The sequence below is a fragment of the Cololabis saira genome, chromosome 20, assembly GCF_033807715.1.
Source record: "Cololabis saira isolate AMF1-May2022 chromosome 20, fColSai1.1, whole genome shotgun sequence".
Taxonomy (NCBI): domain Eukaryota; kingdom Metazoa; phylum Chordata; class Actinopteri; order Beloniformes; family Belonidae; genus Cololabis; species Cololabis saira.
Window position 1 is genome coordinate 39,894,758 of NC_084606.1, and position 24,525 is coordinate 39,919,282.

The following is a 24,525-nucleotide window of genomic DNA, read 5'->3' on the forward strand; positions in this document are numbered from 1 at the left end:
TGCCATATCGCGCCTAACGGCCCCTCCGACCACCACCAACTTTCATACACATTCAAACACATTCACACGGGGCAAGGTGGGTAAGGTGTCTTGCCCAAGGACACTACGACAGCAACTGGGACGGAGCGGGATTCGAACCGCCAACCTTCCGATCATTGGAAAACCCGCTCTGCCACCTGAGCTACTGCCGCCCCAATTTATTCAATATCAAAACCTTTTAATGATTTAATATAGCTACTTCTGTCAGGTTGGGGATGTGATGGCGTCTGGGTGAAGACACAGAACCAGAATGCAGGGAGACTCATGATTTAACAGTATCTCAGGAAAGACGAAAGCCAAGATCAACTGGGCTTCAAGTAGACCTGAGTCCAGAGAAGAGCTGCGTCTCCTGAAACCAGGCCTAAAGCCATCAGACTCCTCCGATGCTGGTGGTAGTTTGACCCAGGAGGTTCTGGAGGGAATACAGTGAGACAGATCCGTTCTAATAGATAAAGTGGTAAAACAGATGATGATGATGCATTCTATTTGTAAGGGACTCTTCATCCAAGAATCCCAGAGTGCCACAGAGTCAGTACATAGTTAAAACTAACATTAATAAGTCATAAAACTCAACTCAAACACACCTTCCTGAATAAAAAGATTTTTAGGGCAGTCTTAAAAGAGTCCAGTGTCTGTGCCGCCCTTAGATGGTCAGGGAGACTGTTCCATAATCGGGGCGCTGAAGAGCAGAAGGCCTGGTCGCCCATGGTGCGGAGCTTGGTGTTGGAAACCCAGGGGAGAAGGCAGTTTGTATATCTGAGGGTGCGGGTAGATGTTTGGGGAGTAATGAGTTCTTGTAGGTACGGAGGTGCATGTCCATTTTGCATTTATGGGTGAGGAGTAGGCCTTTGTATTCAATCTGGGTTGAGACAGGGAGCCAGTGGAGTGAGTGGAGAACGGGTGTTATGTGCGGTGAGGAGATGAATGCGTGGACAAGCTTCTCTTCATCTGACAGAGTTGAAGTGGGGCGGAGTTTGGAGATGTTTTTGAGATGATAAAAGGAGGTTTTGCACAGGTGTTTTATATGGTCATTAAAGGTCAGATGAGGATCAAACCTAACTCCCAGATTAGTGACTGTGGAGGAGAGGGGTATGACCTGACCATCGAAGGTGAGGTGAGTTATGGAGGATGACTGAACCTGGTGTGGAGTGCCAACAAGTAGGGTTTTGGTTTTGCTACTGTTTAGCTGGAAAAAGTTGTTGCTCATCCATGTCTTTATCTCCCCAAGACAGGCGGAGAGACATGAAATGGCTGCAGAGGGGCTTGGGGCAGTTTTTATGTAAAGCTGCGTGTCGTCAGCATAACAGTGGAAGGACATCTTATGTCTGCTGATGACACGACCGAGGCATGTAAATAATGAAGAGGGTGGGGCTGAGGACCGACCCTTGCAGAACACCACAGGAGACAGGGAGCAGTCTGGACTTGCATCTTCCCAGTGAGACATATTCAGTTCTGCCAGAAAGGTAGGACTGAAACCGCTTGAGTGCAGAGTCTGATAGTCCGACAGTGATGTAGAGGCGCTCTAGGAGGAGAGTGATCCACTGAGTCAAACGCAGCAGTCACATCCAGAAGGATGAGGAGTGAAGGTGATCCGGCATCGGCTGTCATCAGCAGGTCATTCGTAACCCTGAGCAAAGCCGTTTCAGTACTGTGGGCTGAACGAAAACCTGACTGAAACTTTTCAAACAAGTTTTTGTGTTTGAGGTGGTTCTGAAGTTGAGAGGAGACTACCTTCTCTAACACCTTGGACAGGAAAGCAAGGTTGTAGATAGGCCTGTAATTGGCTGGAACCTCTGGGTCCAGGGTGGGTTTCTTGAGAAGGGGACGGATGACAGCAACCTTGAGACTAGGTGGGACATAGCCAGATTGAAGGGAAAAGTTAACAACCTTGGTGATGAGATGACTGAGAGTGGGGATATGTGACTTCCAGGGTACAGGTACAGGATTCAATTTTTTGAGGATTTCCTCAACATTGCTCTCCTGAACTTCAGTGAGATGTAAAGGAGCCAGCACACTCGTAGATAAGGTGTTGGTGTCAGAGAAGCTTTTGCATTGCTCCTCTGTAGCTTCAGTTGTAGAGGATGGTTTTGGCTTCAGGAGATGGCTTATGGTCGAAAAGAATTGTTTGGAGTTGCCAGGTTTTTATTAACCCGGAATAGAATTGTGAGCAAGCATCTTTAAGGGAGTTGGAGTAGGCCCTTTGATGCTCACGGTAGGCCAGCTTACGGACAGTGAGCCCAGAGTGTCAGCAGCGTCGCTCCAGGGCATGGCCAGCTGTTTTTATTGTCCTTAGCTCATGTGTGAACCAGGGAGCAGAGCGTGAGAAATTGACCTCACATGACTTGATGGGGGCATTGAGATCAAAAACACTGCTCAGGGATGTATTGTAGAGTTCCATTAATTCATCCATTGATGCAGAGGCTGGGCAGGTGATGAGCTGGAGATCCATGGTCATAGTGGCTGAGTCAATGCTTTTCCAGTTCCGGAAAGACATTTGACGCTTAGGTCTAATAGTAGGCAGCATAAAGTTTGAGGCCATTGAGACCACTTTGTGGTCGGACGCACCAAGATCATAGACCTGTAGGTTACCGATGGAAGCAGAGTCAGTGAAAACCAGATCCAGAGTGTGTCCTCTAGTGTGAGTAGGAACCTCAACATGCTGCTGCAGCCCAAGGCACTCAAGCACACTCAGGAAATCTGCTGTAAACTGACAGGAGGGGTTGTCGACATGGATATTTAAATTACCAACAATGACAATGACAATGTTAGTTAACATGGTACAGAGAGAGGTAAGGAGATCACTAATCTCAGGTAGAAAAGAGGGGTTTGGTTTTGGAGGACGGTATATGAGAAGCACTGTCATGGAGTATAGAGATTTGCACTTGAAGGCCAGGGATTCCATAGAGGAAAGATCAAACATTGGCAAAGGAGACAGTTTGTTAGTTAGTTAGTGAGTTAGTGAGTTAGTTAGTTAGTTAGTTAATTCAGCCCGTTGCATGAGGGCTAGTCCACCACCAGGACCAGAGCTGCGGGCCTTATCCTTGTAGTTATAGCCAGGGGGGCATATGGTCGTATATAAGGAGGGATTTATTAGTGAGGGATTGTGTGTTTAGCAGCTCCATGGTGGTAGGAGACAGAGCATGGGTTGGAAATCCCTGAAACCTCCGTAATATACTGCGATCCACTCCGTGTCTTCCGTTGTGCCTAGTATTGGGTAATCTTGCGATGTTTCCGATGATGACTCCGAGGCTTGTTTTATTTCCTTACTCCACGTTGAAGCCGCGGAACAAAATGAAACAAAAACTGAAACAAAATGGATTTTAACACGTGCAGTCTGGCAGAACTGTAGATTGGTTGTCCTAAAACTCCCTCACCTGACACTCATGACCTTTCTGAATTTCTCAGAGGCAAATATTTTACCACCCTCACAACTTTGTTTCTGTCCATTAGCTTGCCAGACTGGCGAGCAGTTCCACTTTTAATAGTTTCATATTCACTCACAACCTTACAGAGACGCATGTCGATAGAATTTGAAGGCCACATGCACAAAGCTGTCACATTTCACTATTAAAATGGTGTATTTACAATTGACTCATCACTTCAGCAGCAATCAGCTCCACTTTATGTGCTTCTTCAGCTACATGCCTGTCGGGATCTTGTTCCTTATTGCTGCCAAGATCATCGAGGTGGAAGACTGGGAGATCTTCAAGAAGATGGGTCTTTATATGGTGACTGTGCTGAGTGGGTAAGTGTGTCCGCCGGTTCCAGACACTGGGATTTATGGATGACATTTGGGCTGATTTTACCTCCAGTGATACAGTAAAAGATGAGCTCTGGGTGGGCGCTGATAAGGGCCAAGGACATTTAAAAGTGCTCAACCTGCAGTTGCAGTAATGAAAGCGTTTCTCATGCCTCTAAATCTAAGCGACACCGCTGAGGACTGCACAGTAAATCCCCTACGGTTTGGTCAGAGTGTGAGTCCAAGGTTTCAAACGGTTTGTGTGACTAGTTCAGCCTGCAGTTAGGAAAAAAAACAACAAAACTTTGATGACAAAGTTAAGAGAAACCTCTGTAAATGTATGTTTTTTTCCTTTATTTTCAAACCTTTTTATGTCTAAGCAGGCCTTGGCCATTAAATCTGATCACAAACGTCACAGTAGCTGTTGTGGCAGCTTTTAATCGGCTTCAGGCAGTCGTTACAACCTTGCACAGTATATCTTCTTAAGGTGGTTTTCAAAAACAGCAGAAAGAAGGGACGGAAGTACAGTCTCAGTTTTTTGCAGTCTGATGTTGCTGCATATCCTATAGTACGATCTCAATTCTTTACTTACAGTACAGTCTAGAAGAAAAGCACTTTCAATGTGCGGATTGTTACATGAAGCACTAAAACCCAACATGCAGTAAATCACTTTGCATCAAAACTAATGCAAGTTAGAAGATACCTGGACAGCATGAAAACGTTGAGACATTCACAGCAGATAACAGCTGAATAAAGCCACTCCAGAGACAAACAGGACTGACCGTGAGAATGCGGCGATGGTTAGAAGATCTCTACTTGTAAACAAATGTGTGAGAAAATCGTAGAAACATTTAAAAGCAATGACCACGTTTACATGCAGTCAAAATTCGGGTTAAGGTCAATATTCCGGTTACTGAAACATTGGGAATAATCTGTTTCCATGCGTGAGCAAACAGGGTTATCCCTGTTTACATGGTAATTAATCATTTGGGATATCTGGATCAAACCAGCAACGCACGGAGAACATCATGACGCAATTCCTGTCATTTCCGCTTCTTCTTCCTGTATCCAAATCCAAAACAACAACAATAACAGCAGCACGGTGGATAATCAACAGCCCAGTAGAAGTTGTTTTGTTTCTTGTCCCTGTAGTTCTAGTTAGTCTCCTCCTGGTCTTGTGTTTCTCCGTGTTTATAAGAACTTCCTGGACTCAAAAGACCAAGATTCCTTGTGAAAAGAACATGCGCAGAAAACAAATTCCTGTTCCTTTTGATGGGGAAATCGGGTTAGAAAAGGAGTAACCCAGGAGTCATATTCAAGTTTTTAAAAACCGGAATATGAGCAAATTCTTGTTATTCAAAGGGGTTATTGGTGTTTACATGTCCGTGTGCAACCGGGTTATTGCTAATATTCCGGTTAGAAAAGGGTTATTGATGCATGGAAACGTAGTCACAGTTCGTAAAAGAAGGATTGGAAGGGGTTTGCATATTTCTCTGTGTATGGTCAATTATATCGTCAAAACAACCTGGAGGAATTAGAATCGAGCCTAGACTGGACCTCCCCGATGTCTGATCCCTCAGTTCACACTGGATCAATGGCCGTCATTCATCATTACATTACATGGACAAGACATCGCCATGGGAAACCTTTGCCAAGGACTACAATACACCGCTACAATCACACTAAAACAGCCTATCCCAGAAGCTCCGGAGCTCAGGGGCTTCTGAGATGGACCTTCACTGAGTGGAAATGTGTGTTAAGGCCAAACAAATCAGCATCCTGGATCTTTATTTGGTAGAAATAGATGCTGTGACCTCAGGACCAAAGAGGAAAATGACCATCCAGACCGTTGTCACAGGTTCTGTGATGGTCTAGGGTTGCACCTCTGTCCATAGCTCATTTCCACTTCTGTGATGGTGCAGAATGGTACACTAAGACTTAACAGCAACGTATGCTGCCTTCAAGACCACAACTTGTCCTTTTCCAGTGAGATAATGTAAAACCCCATCCTGGACACATTACAGAGACAGGACTGAGGAAGAGGAGGGACTGACCTGCCAGCAGTCCAGACCAAATGTTTTATATATTGTGCCAGATCTCGCTGGTCAGTGATTGTGCTCATACAGCCGTCTGTGTTGCTCCTCAGTTTAGCGATCCACGCTACCATCTGTCTCCCACTCATCTTCTTCATCATTGTGAGGAAAAATCCGTACACATTCACGCTGGGAATGGCTCAGGCTCTGGTGACGGCGCTCATGATTTCCTCCAGGTCAGCAACGCCGTTGTTTTTACGTTGGTTGGGTTTTATCTCTGCATGTTCGGCCGTCGGGTTTCAAGCTCTCTTTACGTCCCTCAGCTCCGCCACACTGCCCGTCACCTTCCGCTGTGCCGAGGAGAACAATCGCATTGACAAGAGGATCACCCGCTTTGTGCTCCCGGTGGGCGCCACCATTAACATGGATGGCACCGCCCTCTACGAGGCCGTGGCCGCCATCTTCATCGCTCAGCTGAATGACTATGCTCTGGACGTGGGTCAGATTGTCACCATCAGGTACGTCGCCGTCATTCTGGGAGAACAGGGAGGATTAGATGGCAGCGTAACGCAGACCGTCATGTCACGGTGATGGTGACGTGCTCTGTTTTTGGTTTGAAGGGTGCATCTCTATGGGGTCAAGGTATAGTATCTTCAAAGCGTTGGATTTTATTGTTCTGAAGGCACTCTCTTGGTTAGAGATGGGAATTGAAGATTTTTCCAATTCCGATTCCATTTTCGATTCAATTTAAATATTTGATTCTTTATCGATTCTCTTATCGATTCTCATTTGGAAAAAAGGAGAACAAACGGGTCGATTAGCATCAACTTTGTTTTATATCTTTGAACAAAAAAATACAAGTGAGGTCTTAAGAGGCCCCCAGCCTTGGGCTCCTCGATGGTGCCAGGGGGTCCCAAGCTAGCAGTAGACTAGTAGTCCACTGGAGCGCGCCCGGCTCGTCCTCATCACCGAGCGTGCAGCTCTTCTGGCCACACGCCGGCCGACTCCGCGCTCCCAGCGCGACCGGGTTGCGGAGGAAAGCCCAGCTGGCCGAGCCCTAACAGTTTCCTCCTTTTGTTGAATTGTCCACATTGCAAGTATTGCAAGTTGCCCTGTTGTCATCCTTTTTGGGTAAAATGTAACCAAACTTTCGAGCGTTTATTTGTCCCCATGTTTTCCTGTTGGGCGCGAATGCACACGTTGCGTAACTACACAACGTGTGCCTTCGCGCCCACTGGAATCGATAAGGGAATCGTTTGCAAAAAAGGCAAACGATTCCAAGGAATTGAAACACTGGGAACCGGTTCTCAACAAGAACCGGTTTTTGATTCCCATCCCTACTCTTGGTGGATTTACTTACGAGATGAGATTATTAGCTTCTACCAAGCCTCAGCTGGTGGACACCTCCTAACACTATTCTGTGGGACACAAGCTCAAAACAACGCTGCCTCCCCCATACTTTCCTGTTGAGCCGCTGATTTGAGGACCTTTAACGATCATTTGTGGATCACCAAGATGCTTTTTGGAAAACGTATTGTGTACATTCATGTTTTATTTATTTATTTATTTTGGCAATCAACAGTTGTCCCCATGGACACCCTGCCTGTTACTTACAGACTTAGACCCTGTCCCAATACTCCCACTACCCCTACTTTTCAGCCCTACTCCTAAATTTTGCGCATTCTCGTGAGGGTAGTGTTGTCCCAATTCCTCTTTTCATCTAGGGGGAGTGCTGAAAACGAGGGGTAGTGTGTATGAATCTAGCCCTTCACAGCTAGGGATTTCAGATGCACCCTAGCTGAACTAGGGCCAGAAAAAATTCCCAGATTGCTTTTTGTCGTCATTTGCGGACTGAATAAAAAAAAAAAACATGGCGGACATTTCTTATTTTTTTAGTGAATAAAATCTATATTTTGAGTTATTTTCTACATAAAAATTTGTTTTGATTACATTTCTAGTGAGAAATACATATTTTACTTTCATAATATTCACTCAGTGAATGTACATAATCACTCGTTAGCCCATTGTCTTTTTCAAACCTCGTCAGAATGAAGGCTGATTTATGGTTCCGCGTTACACCAACGCAGAGCCTACGGCGTAGGTTACGCGGCGACCAGGTCCGGATTAAGAGGGCAGGGGCCCCTGGGCAGAAATTCTTGGTGCCCCCCCCCCCCCCCCCGAAAAGACACAAAAACATGCAAACAAACTGGGTTTTGAATTACGGACTGCTATTTGTTGGAAACACCTGTAGCTTATACAGGATTTACACTGATAGGGTACTGTCTGTATGATTACAATGGACAAAATCGCCACCTGCAGATATCCTCCATCACACAGGATTTACAGATACTTGCAACTATGCTTTCCTCAGCAAGCAGCTACAATATCAAAATAAAATGAAATTAAAGCTGCAAGCAGCGATGAACGGGCCCTCGCACTCACGGCCACCGCCCCCCATAAGCATATTAGAAAAGACACCATCCACGACTTCCTATGTCAAACCATTCAAAAGTTATTGCAGAAAATCGGGACAACCAATCAGAAGAAGGGGCGGGGCTAATTCAGGCCAACGAAGCTTAAGGACTCATTACAGAGTCCCATGACACCACCCACAACTTCCTATGTCAAACCATTCAAAAGTTATAGCAGAAAAGCGGGACAACCAATCAGAAGAAGGGGCGGGGCTAATTCAGGCCAATGAAGGTCAAGGACTACATACAGAATCTGATGACACCATCCACGACTCTTTATGTCAAACCATTCCAAAGTTATAGGAGAAAATCGGGACAACCAATCAGAAGAAGGGGCGTGGCTAATTAAGGCCAACGACGCTTAAGAACTCATTACAGAGTCCCATGACACCACCCACAACTTCCTATGTCAAACCATTCAAAAGTTATGGCAGAGAAAAGTATTCTAGGGGGCGCTGTTTAGCCGTTAGGCCACGCCCATTAATGCAAACCATGAAATATCAAATTTATCGCCAGGCCTGGCTTGCATGCCAAATTTGGTGCCTTTTGGGGAACTATCAAATATGGACCAATCAGATGAAGGGGGGGTGCGCTTGTTGGCGTCTAGCGTCGCCACGGTAACACTTTTGAAAGAGAAAAGTAATGCGTGTAGTCGCAGGATGGAGACGCACATTTTGATGTATAACACATCTGGGTTCACGATACGGTTCGGGCTGAATTGATTCTCGAAGGAATGGCATATATTGCTCCAAAATTACGCGATTAATTCAGAATGTTCAAAATGGCCGACTTCCTGTTAGGTTTCGGCCATGGCGCCAAGAGACTTTTCTTTTAGTTGCGACATGATACAGGTGTGTACCGATTTTCGTTCATGTACGTCAAACCGTATTATGGGGCTTGAGGCACAAAGTTTTTTCTGTCGAACCAATCAGATGAAGGGTGGGCACGCTTTTTGGCGTCTAGCGCCGCCACGGTAAAGCTTTTGAAAGAGAAAAGTAATGCGTGTTGTCGCAGGATGGAGACGCACATTTTGATGTATAACACACTTGGGGGAACGTTGCGGTTCGGGCTGAATTAACTTTCGAATGAATGGCATAAATTTCGCCAAAATGACACAAGTAATTCAAAATGGCCGACTTCCTGTTCGGTTTCGGGCATGACCCCAAGAGACTTTTCTTTAAGTTGCCACATGATACAGGTGTGTACCGATTTTCGTGCATGTACGTCAAACCGTATCGTGGGGCTTGAGGCACAAAGTTTTCAAGGGGGCGCTGTTGAGCCATTTTGCCATGCCCATTAATGCAAACCATTAAATATCAAATTTTTCGCCAGGCCTGACTTGGGTGCAAAATTTGGTGACTTTTTGGGCACGTTTAGGGGGGCAAAAAGGCCCTCCTTTCGTCAGAAGAACGAAAGAAAAAAGAAAAAAGAAAAAAAAAATTCCTACAGATACAATAGGGCCTTCGCACTGAAGGTGCTCGGGCCCTAATAATGGAAATTGTAAATTACCTTTAATATGAGTATTTCTATAAATAATAAACTTCATTTTGTTTTTATGTTTGTTTTCTTATTAACGTTATTTAAAGCCAGGCTCTTATTTTATTTGTGATATTTAGTGCTTTTATTTTGAAGGCGTCTCACCGAGACCTTGTAAACATCCGGCGCTTCGGACTTTAACGGTAAAAGTTTAACGGCAGTAGAAAGTTTGTCTGAAAGACTAAATGAGTGTGGGGAATGCTAAAGTGTTGCCTAACTGACACAAAAATCACCTGCTGATGAGGATTTGTGCAAATTGTATGCCGTATTTATGTCCAGCTTGAGTTTGGTCGCTCATGTATTGTTTTTAACGGTAGCTTTATTGCCGACCGAGCGAGCAGTCAGTGCTGCGTTTATAAGGACAGTGACGTCCGACTGCTAGCTGTTTGACCAATCAAAACATTCCATTTTGGTAAAAAAAAAATCTACGTAATTTTTATTGGTTATACAGTCTACGGGTTTCTCCAATTCTAGCTGCCCCAATCCCTCAAAAAAAAAAAAAAAAAAAAAGCAAAGAGGCTCGGCCATGGGCCCCTAGATGCGCGTGGGCCCCTGGGCGCCCGCCCATAATGCCCATTGGGTAATCCGGGTTTGGCGGCGACACACCCCGTACTCTACGCCGTACCCTACGCCGTACCCTACGCCGTACCCTACGCCGTACCCTACACTGTAGGCTCTGCGTCGATTTAACGCGGAACCATAAATCAGCTCCCGAGCCGGCAGGCGGTTTTGATCCCGAAATTTTCGGAGCAAATTTCTTAACAGGCGTAGCTACAACTGTTAGATTTCATCTATTAAACCAACATTTATTTTCCTAAATGATTTGTTTCAGCCAGCGGTAATTCTCCACAGAGCTGCAGGTTTCTCCCCGGGACGACGGCGCAGGTTGACCCGGCCGTGAGCTGCTGCTGCTCTGAGCCGGTGGCTCTTTTCCGAAAATATTGAATCAAATTTCTTAACAGGCGTTATTTGGATAAACTGAGCCCAGGTTGGGGATCTTAACGGCTACTTTTACGCCTGAAAAAATATTAAAACTTAATAAAGTGGCATATTAACAGCGCTACAGCTGAAATTAAAACAGCTTTTAGCTCTGGGATTCCTGATATGGTGACGTATGTGCAAACGTAACTACACAGTCGCTTACGTACCCGAACGTAAACCATGCAGTGACGTAGCACGCAAAATTTAGGGGTAGTTCTGAAAAGTAGGAGTAGTGGGAGTATTGGGACTGGGCCCTGGGAAGATTAGAAGTGCCCTAAAATCTGTGGCTTCTTTTTTAGGGGTAGTGGTAGTGAGGGAGGGCTAGTGGTAGAAAGTAGGGGGTGTATTGGGATTGGCCCTTAGGTTTTCATTGCGTATTAAGGGCTGTAATGTGTCTTTGGGGTCATCTTGGCACCTACTGTCAGTAAGAGCAGCTCCAGTATTGATCCGTCTTTACTTTTGTCCGTCTAACTGCCGACTCGTGAGTGTCTGAACACGTTTGGATGACGCTACATCCTTTCACCTTGTGCAGATCAACTGTTTTGATTGTATGTCTATCTCCTTTTTGCGAGGCGTGATTCACAGCAGCAGGTGATTCTTATCAACAGCAAATTCAAAATGTATGTTTTTTTTTTTATGAAAGTAGCTCGATACCACACTTCTAAGCTCATTTAATGAACGAGACTCTAGTTAGGTCAATAATGTCTATCTGCTTACTTAAATCCAGCACTGTGAATATTTAATGGTTGTCTTCATTATAGACACAATAAATCAAATTGTTGCTGTGTTATCAGCTTAAGCAGAGCGTCTTTGTGTATTATAATGACTTAGATGAAGATCAGAACACATTTTATGGCAAATAAATACAGAAAACCAGTTAATTCCCAGCACTTTTTACTTTTTCTTGTTTCAGGACAGACGTTTGTACACAACGTGTATTTGAGTTAGTAATGGAATTTAATTTGATTTAATTTATTTTCTTTGACAAACTGCTTTCGTTGGTTCATGCTGCTCTGAGTCTTTCTACATCTTTTTATTTGAGCAGGGATGTCTGATGTGGCGAAGCGTTTCTTTTCTAACTTGGTGCTTCTTTTGTTTCAGTATCACGGCGACGGTGGCCAGTATTGGAGCAGCGGGGGTCCCTAACGCCGGGCTGGTCACCATGGTGATCGTCCTAACAGCTGTTGGGTTACCTGCGAGCGACGTCACCCTGATAGTGGCGGTGGACTGGCTGCTGTGAGTGTTATTGATCTCTTCCATGAAAAGGTTGTCCCGGTTATCCCTCTCTGGGTCTAGACCAGGTAAACTGGGGATGCAGGGAGGACGGACTGATCCATCCAGGAAGGAAGGAAGACTTGTTTTCTAATAATATTCTTTTAGGATTTTACCTCTTTTCTTTTGCCTCTGTATCTGCATGTTACTAGCTAGCAAAAAACTATTGGCGCTTTTCCACTAGCACCTACTCGGCTCTACTCAGCCTGGTTTCTTTTCCATAACAATTCATCACCTGGAGCAGAAGTAGGAGGTTGGAGTGAAGCTGTTGTGATGTATTTGATTGTGTATCTAAAGGAAGAAGACAACAACACTAAAGATGTAGAACCTGGAGGAGATGATAGATGCTGCTGGGTCTGTGGCTTGTGTTTGATATCAAGTTAAAAAATGAAAGTGAAAGAAGCTTCAAGCGTCAACACTTTTTTTTTTGTTAGTTTGTCTCGGTGCTGCTGAACAGTTAGCTGGAGCCGTGAGCAGCTATGAAGTGACAGAGCTCCTGGTAGATCTGGTCGTTCCTTATCTCCGTCTCGATACCTTTTTAATTCTCTCCTCAGCACCAGGTTTATGAACATCTGCACCTCAGAGTTGGACCATGAAACAGACTTATGCTGCCATTGCTGGTTGAATAAAATGAACAAGAATCCTTTAACCCTTGTACTGTCTTTGGGTCAAAATGACCCAATTCTTCTATCCTTCTTTCCTCCTGCCATGCTCTCTCCTTCCTTCTTCCTTTCCTCTTTTCCTCCTTTTTTACCCTCCTTTACTCCTTTTTCTTCCTACCTCCCTTTCGTCATTTGTTCCTTTATTACCTTCTTTGCTTTTCCTTCCTTCTTTCCTTATTTTCTCCATTCCTTCCTTTTTCCCTCCCTTCTTTCTTTCCTTTTCTCCATTCCTTCCTCCCTCCCTTCTTTGCTTTTCTCCCTTCTTTCCTTCCTTTCTCCCTTCCTTCCATCTTTTCTCCCTTCCTTACTCCCATTCCTACTTCCTTCCTTCTTTCCTTCTTTTCTCCTTTGTTCATTACTTCCTTCTTTCCTTCCTTCCATCTTTTCTCCCTTCACCCTCCCTTGACCCAAAGACAGCACAAGGGTTAAGAAGCTCTTTCACTGATTTCCTCCTCCTGACAGAGTAGTTACAGAAGGTATCTACTCGGCACGTTACCCTAGTGGAAAAGAACCAAACCGAGTTGAGTCAAGCTGAGTAGGTGCTAGTGGAAAGCGCCATATATTTTGTAGACCCATCAGAAAGGTTGGGACCTGGCCTTGCGGAGCTCATTCCACCTCATTCAGCAGGCACCTCAGATAATATCGCTTTCCTGCATGTGGCGTGGGTTTGAATCCCGGCGTGTCCCTCTTTACTGCGCGTCTTCCCCCTCCCTCTACCCAGGTTTCCTGTATACAACTTTGAAAGTAAAGGTCTCTAGAGCCACAAAAAAGTATTTAAAAAGAAAAGGTTGGGACAATATAGACAAGAGTATGAACCCAACATGCTTTTTCTAACTTTATTGAATGTATCAATAATAATCCATTGTGTGCATTTCATCTCATGTACATTATGGGTTCATCATTATCACATCTGTTGCATCAAAATTGTCCATAAATTGTGTTTTGAGGTCAGCTGTGGAGGCGGGTCTACGGAGTATTAGGGCTAGGCAGGAAAAAATAAAAATAATATTTAGAGGAGGAAGATTTTTTTTTCATTATGCAATTCGAGAAAAAAGTCGAAATGTCGAGAAAAAAGTCGAAATGTTTGAATATAGTTGAACAACAAGGTTCAGAATACAAGAATTGGCTTTACGATATTGATTTGAAACACATATCACACATATGCAGTTGCATAACTTCAGAAACGTAGCCTTAACGTTCCACTCCAAGGATGTAAGTTAGTTAGTTAGTTAGTTAGTTAGTTAGTTAGGTAGTTACGGCTGCTGCTGCAGAGCTGTCAGTCACTCTGATAACTTGATTTGATGGACTAGAGGAGACATTTACACTTTATTCACAAAATTGTATTTCAACTTTATTCTCGAAATTTCGACTTTATTCACGAAATTTCGACTTTATTAGGGCCCGAGCACTTACAGTGCGAAGGCCCTATTGTATCTGTAGGAATTTTTCTTTATTAGGGCCCGAGCACTTACAGTGCGAAGGCCCTATTGTATCTGTAGGAATTTTTCTTTCTTTCTTTCTTTCTTTCTTTTTTTTTTCTTCTTCTTCTTCTGACAAAAGGAAGGCTTTTTTGCCCCCCTAAACATTCCCAAAAAGTCACCAAATTTTGCACGCAAGCCAGGCCTGGCGAAAAATTTGATATTTAATGGTTTACATTAATGGGCGTGGCAAAATGGCTCAACAGCGCCCCCTTGAAAACATCATCTGATTGGTTCAGACAGAAAAAAAACTTTGCGCCTCAAGCCCCACAATACGGTTTGACGTACATGAACGAAAATCGGTACACACCTGTATCATGTCGCAACTAAAAGAAAAGTCTCTTGGCGCCATGGCCGAAACCTAACAGGAAGTCGGCCATTTTGAACATTCTGAATTAATCGCGTAATTTTGGAGCAATATATGCCATTCCTTCGAGAACATCAAAATGTGCGTCTCCATCCTGCGACTACGCGCATTACTTTTCTCTTTCAAAAGTGTTACCGTGGCGACGCTAGACGCCATAAGGCGCGCCCCCCTTCATCTGATTGGTCCATATTTGATAGTTCCCCAAAAGTCACCAAATTTTGCACGCAAGGCAGGCCTGGCGATAAATTTGATATTTCATGGTTTGTATTAATGGGCGTGGCAAAATGGCTCAACAGCGCCCCCCGGAAAACTTTGTACCTCAAACCCCACAATACGGTTTGACGTACATGCACGGAAATCGGTACACACCTGTATCATGTCGCAACTTAAAGAAAAGTTTCCTGGCGCCATGGCCGAAACCGAAAAGGAAGTCGGCCATTTTGAATTAATTGTGTAATTTTGGCGCAATTTATGCCATTCCTTCGGCAATTAATACGGCCCGAACCGTAACGTGCACCCAGGTGTGTTATACATCAAAATGTGCGTCTCCATCTTGCGACTATGCGCATTACTTTTCTCTTTCAAAAGTGTTACCGTGGTGACGCTAGATGCCATAAGGCAAGCCCCCCTTCATCTGATTGGTCCATATTTGATAGTTCCCCAAAAGTCACCAAATTTTGCATGCAAGTCAGGCCTGCCGAAAAATTTGATATTTAATGGTTTGCATTAATGGGCGTGGCAAAATGGCTCAACAGCGCCCCCCGGAAAACTTTGTGGCTCAAGCCCCACAATACGGTTTGACGTACATGCACGAAAATCGCTACACACCTGTATCAGTACACAACTTAAAGAAAAGTCTCTTGGCGACATGGCCGAAACCGAACAGGAAGTCAGCCATTTTGAATTAATCGTGTCACTTTGGCGCAATTTATGCCATTCCTTCGGCAGTTAATACGACCCGAACCGTAACGTGCCCCTAAGTGTGTTATACATCAAAATGTGCGTCTTCATCCTGCGACAACACGCATTAATTTTCTCTTTCAAAAGCGTTACCGTGGCGACGCTAGACGCCAAAAAGCGCGCCCACCCTTCATCTGGTTGTTCAGACCGAAAAAACTTTGCGCCTCAAGCCCCAGAATACGGTGTGACGTACATGAACGAAAATCGGTACACACCTGTATCATGTCGCAACTTAAAGAAAAGTCTCTTGGCGCCATGGCCGAAACCGAACAGGAAGTCAGCCATTTTTAATTTATTGTGTAATTTTGGCGCAATTTATGCCATTCCTTCGGCAATTAATACGGCCCGAACCGTAACGTGCACCCAGGTGTGTTATACCTCAAAATGTGCTTCATCTTGCAACTACGCGCGTCCCCTTCATCTGATTGGTCCATATTTGATAGTTCTCCAAAAGTCACCAAATTTTACATGCAAGCCAGGCTTGGCGATAAATTTGATATTTCATGGTTTGCATTAATGGGCGTGGCCTAACGGCTCAACAGCGCCCCCTAGAATACTTTTCTCTGCCATAACTTTTGAATGGTTTGACATAAAGAGTCGTGGGTGGTGTCATGGGACTCGGTATAGAGTCCTTGACCATAATTGGTGAAAATTAGCCCCGCCCCTTCTTCTGATTGGTTGTCCCTATTTCCTGCTATAACATTTGAATGTTTTGACATAGAGAGTCGTGGGTGGTGTCATGGGACTCTGTAATGAGTCCTTGAGCTTCTTTGGCCTTAATTAGCCCCGCCCCTTCTTCTGATTGGTTGTCCCTATTTCCTGCTATAACATTTGAATGTTTTGACATAGAGAGTCGTGGGTGGTGTCATGGGACTCTGTAATGAGTCCTTGACCTTCATTGGCCTGAACTAGCCCCGCCCCTTCTTCTGATTGGTTGTCCCTTTTTTCTGCTATAACTTTTGAATGGTTTGACATAGGAAGTCGTGGGTGGTATCGTTTCTGATATGCTTATGGGGGGCGGTGGCCGTGAGTGCGAGGGCCCGTTCATCGCTGCTTGCAGCTTTAATTTCGGTTTTTAATGGTTTTTTTGTGCAGCATAAATGCAGCATATTGAGACTGAAAAGCAGAATGCAAAAGCACTGCTGAGGATTTACTGAAACTGGTGTCTTCCAGGGATCGCTTCCGAACAATGATCAACGTGCTGGGCGACGCTTACGGAGCCGGGATCGTTCAGAAACTCTCCAAGAAGGAGCTGGAGAGGATGGACCTGATCTCGGACGTGGATGTCGCCAACCCTTTTGCCCTGGAGGCGACTCTGGATGACGAGGAAAGCGAGAAGAAGTCCTACGTCAACGGAGGCTTCACGGTGGACAAGACCGACGCCATCTCCTTCACAGAAACCTCCCAGTTTTAGCGTCCCGGTGGTCTCGGAGGAGCGGTTAAAGTGCCACATTGCTGCAGAACACGGAAAGCCTTCCCATCATGTATCCGCACGATAACTAGAGAGGAAATCCGTCCAAACGGCCCATCGACGCTCCGACATCAGCAACAGGAGCCATTATTACGCTTACTCACCATTATTACGCTCCATTTTGGACATTTATAACAACCAATAAATTCAAGTGCTTCCTTATTACACTTAAATTGTGCCAAGATTAAGAAGCCTGTGTGTGTGTGCGTGTGTGAGTGTGTGTGTGTGTGTGTGTGTGTTCCCTTTGGAGCAAAGGTATATGTGTCTATTTTACAAGATAAATATATATATTAGCTAACAAAGAGCTCAAACTGTGCTTAACAAGCTTATTAGACGATATACAGATGTTTCGTTGGTCCTTTTTGGGTGGCTGCTGTTGAATGTTTATGCCCCATAATGCACTGCTTGTATATTGATGTTATTGTATATCTATATTAAAATTGTGCCAAAACACACAAGGAGATTTTTCACCAAGGTGCATGAAACAATGTGCAGAAGGGGGGGGGGGGGGGTGGGGGGGGGTCGATCGCTGGCCGCACTTGTTCTATCCCAGGACCTTCCACAGGCTGATGACGTGAAGGAACACTGTGAAGTTTAAAGACTTTTCTTTTTCAGAGCCAGTTCACGGACATTTACTGATGAATTACGAAGTATGAACAAAACTAAATCAAGTAATTGTGTCTGTGTTTAGACCATGTGTGGGAAAATGCACGGTGTACTATTAACTTAAACTTGTACCTAATGTTGAACTGTTGGACTGTAGACGGGATTATGTGTTAATAACCAGGTCATTAACGCATCTTTTCAAGTGCTTTATCCCAATCTGACATCCATACTTCACTGTGGTCTAAGCTGGGGTGGTAAAGCGATTACAGAATACTGTCTGGAACCATTTTTCCTCTTGACATTTGGAAAGTCAATAAAGAAGACACATTATGCTCTTTTTCAGAAGTTTTCTGAAGTGTGATGTTATTTCTGTGACGTGCTTTGAAGATGCATAGGGGTGTAACAATATATCGTGCCACGAAATTGCGATACAAAAACTAAAACGTTGCGATACGTGTCATGGAGGTGACAAACTGTAGCGCGATATTGGGTTATTAATATGAATATATTGTGTTTACTAGTAACATCCTATTGGTGCAGCGGGATCACGTGACGACCTCGACCCGCGGACCAAAATCTTCCTCCGCTCAGAAGAAACTAGTACCGTTTTGGTCCCGATCAATTCAATTCAATTCAACATGGGAACACAGGCCAGGTCGCAGCTCCCGAGGCTCCAGCCTGCAAACATGCACAAAAGAGAAAAAAGGCGGGCCGGCACAAGAAACTACAGGAACGATGGACAAAAATGATAGCTATGAGATATTTATAATAAATAAAAATGGTAATGGAGAAGAGAGGCAGGGAAAAGGAGAGGAGAAGAAGGGTGAGAGGCACCGCCCAGCGGATCATGTCGGTGCCCCCCTGCAGCATAAGCCTATAGCAGCATATCTACCGCGAAGCTATATTTGAGACTAACTATTATAGTTTTGTTCTATAGCTGCAACTATGACTACTGACTCTAACACACTAGAGTTTACACTACCTAGAAATTTACCAACACCAGCTAGAGGTTTACTAAACACTAACTATAGGCTTTACTAAACAGAAAGGTTTTAAGTTTAGTTTTAAAGGTGGAGGTGGTGTCAGCCTCCTTAACCCAGATTGGAAGTTGGTTCCAAAGTAATGGTGCCTGATAGCAGAACGCCCGCCCTCCAAATCTATTCAATTCAATTCAATTCAATTCAATTCAATTCAATTTTATTTATATAGCGTCTAATACAACAGATGTTATCTCTAGACGCTTTCCAGAGATCCAAAATCTACATTTAGATACTCTAGGAACTACGAGTAAACCTGCACCCTGGGAGCGGAGAGCTCTGCCAGGAACATAAGGCACTATCAAATCTTGTAAATACTTCGGAGCTAAGCCGTTTTGGGCTTTATATGCAAGTAATAACATTTTAAATTGAATTCTGAATTTTACAGGTAGCCAATGGAGCGACGCTAACACTGGAGAGACGTGGTCTCTCCTGCTGATTCGTGTCAGCACTCGTGCTGCTGCATTCTGGATCAGCTGGAGCCTATTCAGCAAATTACTTGGACATCCTGCTAACAACACATTACAGTAATCCAGTCTAGAAGATACAAACGCATGAACTAGTTTTTCTGCATCACTCTGCGAGAGGATTTTCCTAATTTTTGCAATATTACGGAGATGGAAAAACGCACTGGAAGCCATCGCAACACCATTTAGTCCCTTCCTAAGATGCTCTGGACCAAGAATAATAACCTCTGTTTTATCTGAATTTAGAAGCAAGACATTTCTGGACATCCAGTCCTTGATGTCCCTAACACATGCCTGAAGTTTAACCAACGTGTCTCATCATGTCTCATCCGGCTTCATAGACAAATAGAGCTGCGGTATCATCAGCATAGCAATGAAAGTGTATGCCGTGATTCTGGATTATACTTCCCAACGGCTGCATATATAAACTGAACAAGATTGGCCCTAGCACTGAACCCTGCGGAACACCATAACAGACCCTTGACTGTTCTGAAGAAACCTCATGTACATGAACAAACTGGAACCTGTCAGATAGATATGATTTAAACCAACGTAGAGCTGTCCCTTTAATCCCAACAACACGGGACTCTTGCAGGGTTTTGAGCATGATGTAAAGCTTGTTTAGTCCCCGAAGGTGGGATCATGTTGCATTTGGAGTTTGGGACTTTTCATAGTTTATTCATTTGTTTTTATTTCATTTTAGATGTTAAATTTCTGGAAAAGTAAAAAGATTCAAATCATAATTGAGAGAAACTATTCAGTTTGTGGCAAAATATTTGTACTTGTATGAAACTGAAGATGCATAATGCAAACCTCACATTTACTTTTAGTTCAGTTTGTGGGAAATGGTTGGCCTGGCTTTCTCTTTAAAACTTAAACAGTTATAAAGCATTACAAACTGTAACAAACGCAAACAAAAGCAAACCTCACAGCATTGTGTTGTATTTTGTGTCTTTCAAATAAAAGGCAATTTTTTCCAGTCATATGTTCCTCATTCAAGGTTGTTAAAAAAATACTACTATAATATCGTATCGTTATCGTGACCTCAATATCGTGTATCGTACCGTATGGTGAGATTAGTGTATCGTTACACCCCTAATGATGCAGGACTGAGCAAACATCACAGGAGCTGAGATGGTTAGCATTTGTGTGCGCGGTGATGAAACGAGAAGACGAACTTGTGAGAGAGGGCTGGGCCTTATCTCCTGCAGCCCCCCCGGTCAGCACAGAACCAGCACCGCACCAGCTTCTGGAGCTTCTATCCCCAGTTAGAGACTTGTCTTCAGTGCTGAAAATGGCCTGTCGGGCCATTCCTGGTAATGAAGATATACACCAGCAGTAAAGCCCCTATAAAGTGACCACGGACCTCGTGCACTTGCTACTGATGAGTCCTTTAGAGAGAAGCAATTCCTAACCTCCTGGCAGAAGATACCAGGATGTGAGCCAAATAAGTCCCTGCAGCCAGGAACAGGCAGTCATATCATAATCATCATCATAAACAATGTTCTCATGCATGTGAGAAGTTAATAGTTATCCTTGACACTTTCAGCCTAAGATCAGCTGCAGAAATGTTGTGTTTCATCGTTGTTTTGATGATGTCACCGCGCCATAGGATGGTTTAACATGTCAAACACTTAAAAGAAATGTGCTGCGCTACTGTAAGATTAATAATAATGGGCTTGAACAAGGTGTAGGGTACATTTAAGAAAACATTTTGGGCCTCATTTCCCTGTATTTGGCTGTTTGGTGGCCATTTTAAAGTCCATAGTAAAGTTCAAGGTCACGCTATCTTGGATCCATAACGATATTAACCGTGGAGACAGGACCATCATGACCCCAGGCAGAGACCTTATCATAACATGTAGGTCAGTGTCATGAAATGCTTTTAAAGGTACAGTAAGTCCTCGGGTGGCTGTGAGGACTCTGGTGAGGCTGTGAGACTCTCGCGAGATGTGGTAGTATCGCGAGAAAAACTATGAGGCAGCAGAATCTAGCATGGCGGGCTAAAAACATTTCGGTTCTCAGCAAATGCTTTAGAAAATATTAACTGAGATTAAACTAATGAAAACTTATTTCATAGATAGACTATACAAATATAGAATAATGTGGAGCAAAACGAAACCTTGGACTCACTCACGGAGTAAATGGACGAGTGCTTTAATAGAATCATGATGGGAAAAAAGAACAGCGCCACCCCGAACACGTCCACATCTAAGAGATTGCGGGACGAAGATTCACCTGGAGCCGTCTCCCCTCCAGGTAACACCACCACGGACATCCTGCTGTCCATCGACAGCTGTTTGTCCGCCTTCGACTCCCGCCTGTCCCTGCTTGAGGTCCTGCTTAGAGAAATCCAGGCTTTGCGTGAATCCTTGGAATTCAGCCAACAACAGGTGGAGGCGCTAGCAGCCGAGAACCACGGTCTGAAAGAGTTGGTGAATTCCCTCACAGAGGGAATGAACCGTCTCCTGAAAGAGAATAAGACCATGAGCGAGGCCGTCTTAGACCTGCAGGCTGGGAGCATGAGGGACATTTTTCTGTTTTCAGGGATCCCGGAGCAGACGGATGAAAACCCGGAAGTGACCATTCAAGATTTCATCCAAACGCAGTTAAAACTTCCAGAAGAGGTGGTCACATTCCATGGCGTCCATCGCCTGGGAGGAAGAAGACCAGAGGGCCAGCAACCAAGACCCATCGTAGCGAAATTTGAACATTTTAAGCAGAAGGAGCAGGTGGGGAGCCGGGGACCCCAGCTACGCGGATTACCATTCTCCGTCAACGATCAATTGCCCCGGGAGATCCTGGACCGCCGCCGGGTCCTGTTCCCGATCTGGAGGAGGCTCATGGCGGAGGGAGCACGGGCCATCATCACCGTAAAACTGTACATGAACGGTCAACTGTACCACAACCCGGACACCACTCCCTGGCTCTTCTAAACGGATAAGTACAAAGTATTTTTATCATTGTTGGTGTTTAGATTAGATATTGCTCCATAAAGTGGCCTTCGGCAGGAGGGTCCCCCCTTATGATCCAAGTCCTGGTCTGGTTTCTTCCTCCTAAAGGGGAGTTTTTCTTGCCACTGTTTGGCTTAAGGCTTTTTTCCCACTATGGGAGTTTTTACCTGCCATTGTTTATGTAATAATTGCTCGGGGGTTCATGTTCATGTTCATGTTCTGGATCTCTGGAAAGCGTCTAGAGACAACATCTGTTGTATTAGACGCTATATAAATAAAATTGAATTGAAAATTGAATTGGAATAAACACATTCGGCTCATATTAAATTATTAATAATTACTACACTGCTTTTCTCAACAACACACAGCACACACTGGTGATCGTTTCTTTTCTTTTTATGATTAGAATTATTTGCCACCCCCCCACCTCACCCCCCTTTCCCATTCCTATCTTAAACTTTTCTTTTTTTCTTTCTCCCTATGTCCCATCCTGCTGCACTTTCTGCTAGGTAAACTGGTATGAATACACATGCCAGACACATAGAATAACATGGCAAGAACATATGCGACAATATATCAGTAGTCATTTACACGAGCTCATGCAACATAACCATCAACATATAATATTACCTCCAACGATTGGATCATAGACAAATTAAAGTTCCTTACCTGGAATGTACGCGAAGCCGGCACTAGAGAGAAGAGACTAAAACTCTTTAATCAAATAAAAACCCTGCAGGCAGACATTGTCTTATTACAGGAGACTCATTTAGTTAAAGCTTCAATAGATACACTTGCCACGGCACAGTGTCCGCATGTGTTTTCAGCCTGTTACAACTCCAGACAAAGAGGGGTAGCGATTCTCATTAATAAGAGGGTAAATCTTACTGTAAAGGACACACACATAGTTCCAGAGGGTAGATATATGATATTAGCTCTGCACATTCAAAATATGAATTCATGTATTTCTAATGTATATGGTCCAAATGTTGATGACTCCTCGTTTTTTCACTCTCTTTTCACTTCACTTTCTGATCACCTAGACAACACAGTGATCATTGGAATAGACCTCAAACTGGTATTGGACCCTGGAGTGGACAGACTCAGTAACACAGGCGGTGACAGGAGTTGGCAGTCCGCAAGTATTATTAAGCAATATATGAATGATCTGGGGCCTCATCTATAAAGCTTGCTTGCGCAGAAAAAGCGCCTGAAAGTTGCGGAAGCCACCTTCTACGCAAATCCTCGGATCTAAAAAGAAAAAACTAACCGAAAAATCTGCTTATCTTTACGGCAACTAGGACCCTCCCGTAAGAATTTACTTAAGACACGGGGAACTGGCGACGCAGGGTTTGAGGTGGTGAAATGAAGCCAGATTCATGTCATACTCTTAATAATGTCATCACATATCACAAAATATATAAGACTTAAAATAATAAAATAATAAAATAAAATAATATAGCGCTGATCGTGTTCCTCTGTGTGTGAAGCTCAGTCAGTCAGGACTCTGGTGCTGCTGGAGCTGCAGCCGCGGTGCAGGACACGCCGGGAACCTCCTTCACCGCTTTAGGACAGAACAAATGAGGGGCTGCGTTTAGGGAGCCCCACGGAGCCCCTCATTTCTTCCCTAAAGGGACTCAGATTTGTTTTCATATGAGTTTTACGCGCGCGTGAAACCTTTACATGCAGGTGTATGGTGCCTAAATTAGGGTCCCGCGTTAAAACGACGCAGAGCCTACGGCGTAAGGTACGCGGCGACGCGCACCTACGCCGTAGGCTCTGCGTTAAAGGAACGCAGAACCATAAACCCGCCCTGAGCAGCTCTGAGGGGAGGGAGGAGGAGGGAGAGCGGGGGGGGGTGAAGCGGGGCTGCTCTCGTATCGCTTTCATACAGTGTCTTGATAATTTGCAATTTAAGGCTGAGCCTACCGTTAGTTTTTAAACTGTAAAAAGTAAGGGGAAAATAAACATGATTTTGAAAAGACGGGGGGACGTGTGTCCCCCTGTTGCACCGGGGAACTCACGGCGTTCCGCGCAGCAACGGCGTGCTGCCACTCACTCGCTTTATTTACTATTTATTTTTCTACTTTTACTGTGACCAGAAAATAATGTGGTTTTCCTGTCCTCCTCCTCATCAACAACATCTAGATCTCAGATCTCAGTGAAATTCAGTGGCACGGTGGCTCGACACGTTCATTCATTCATTCTGAAGCCAAACAGGTTGCAGGAAGCCACTGCGCATGCTCAGCAGGCTCATTCATATGCAAAATGATTCCATTTTCGGTAGAAAGTGGGCGTGTTGAGGGCGGGACACCAGGCGGATTCACGTGCGCAGCCTTCCAGCTGGACTGTGATTTATAAAGAGAACCTTACGTGGAAGTCTGCGTGCACGCGGTTTTATAGATCCGGATTTTTTTTTGCGCCCGGCATTTTCGGCTTTTGAGCGTACGTG

The 24,525-nt window shown here is 44.4% G+C and overlaps 1 protein-coding gene across 2 annotated transcripts in view; it reads left to right on the forward strand.

Moving 5' to 3' along the window:
- slc1a1 (solute carrier family 1 member 1) overlaps positions 1-17,505 on the forward strand; it is a 53,997-nt gene extending 36,492 nt beyond the window's left edge. Inside the window, exons 8-12 of one of the 2 annotated variants that reach the window (XM_061710039.1) lie at positions 3,677-3,784; positions 5,925-6,047; positions 6,135-6,329; positions 11,901-12,035; positions 16,712-17,505. In XM_061710039.1, the coding sequence (XP_061566023.1) occupies positions 3,677-3,784; positions 5,925-6,047; positions 6,135-6,329; positions 11,901-12,035; positions 16,712-16,952 (802 nt within the window). In that variant the 3' untranslated portion in view covers positions 16,953-17,505. Of the gene's footprint in view, positions 1-3,676; positions 3,785-5,924; positions 6,330-11,900; positions 12,036-16,711 lie in introns of both variants that reach the window. The other variant, XM_061710038.1, reaches the window with a different exon arrangement.
- Positions 17,506-24,525: the final 7,020 nt, after the last annotated feature.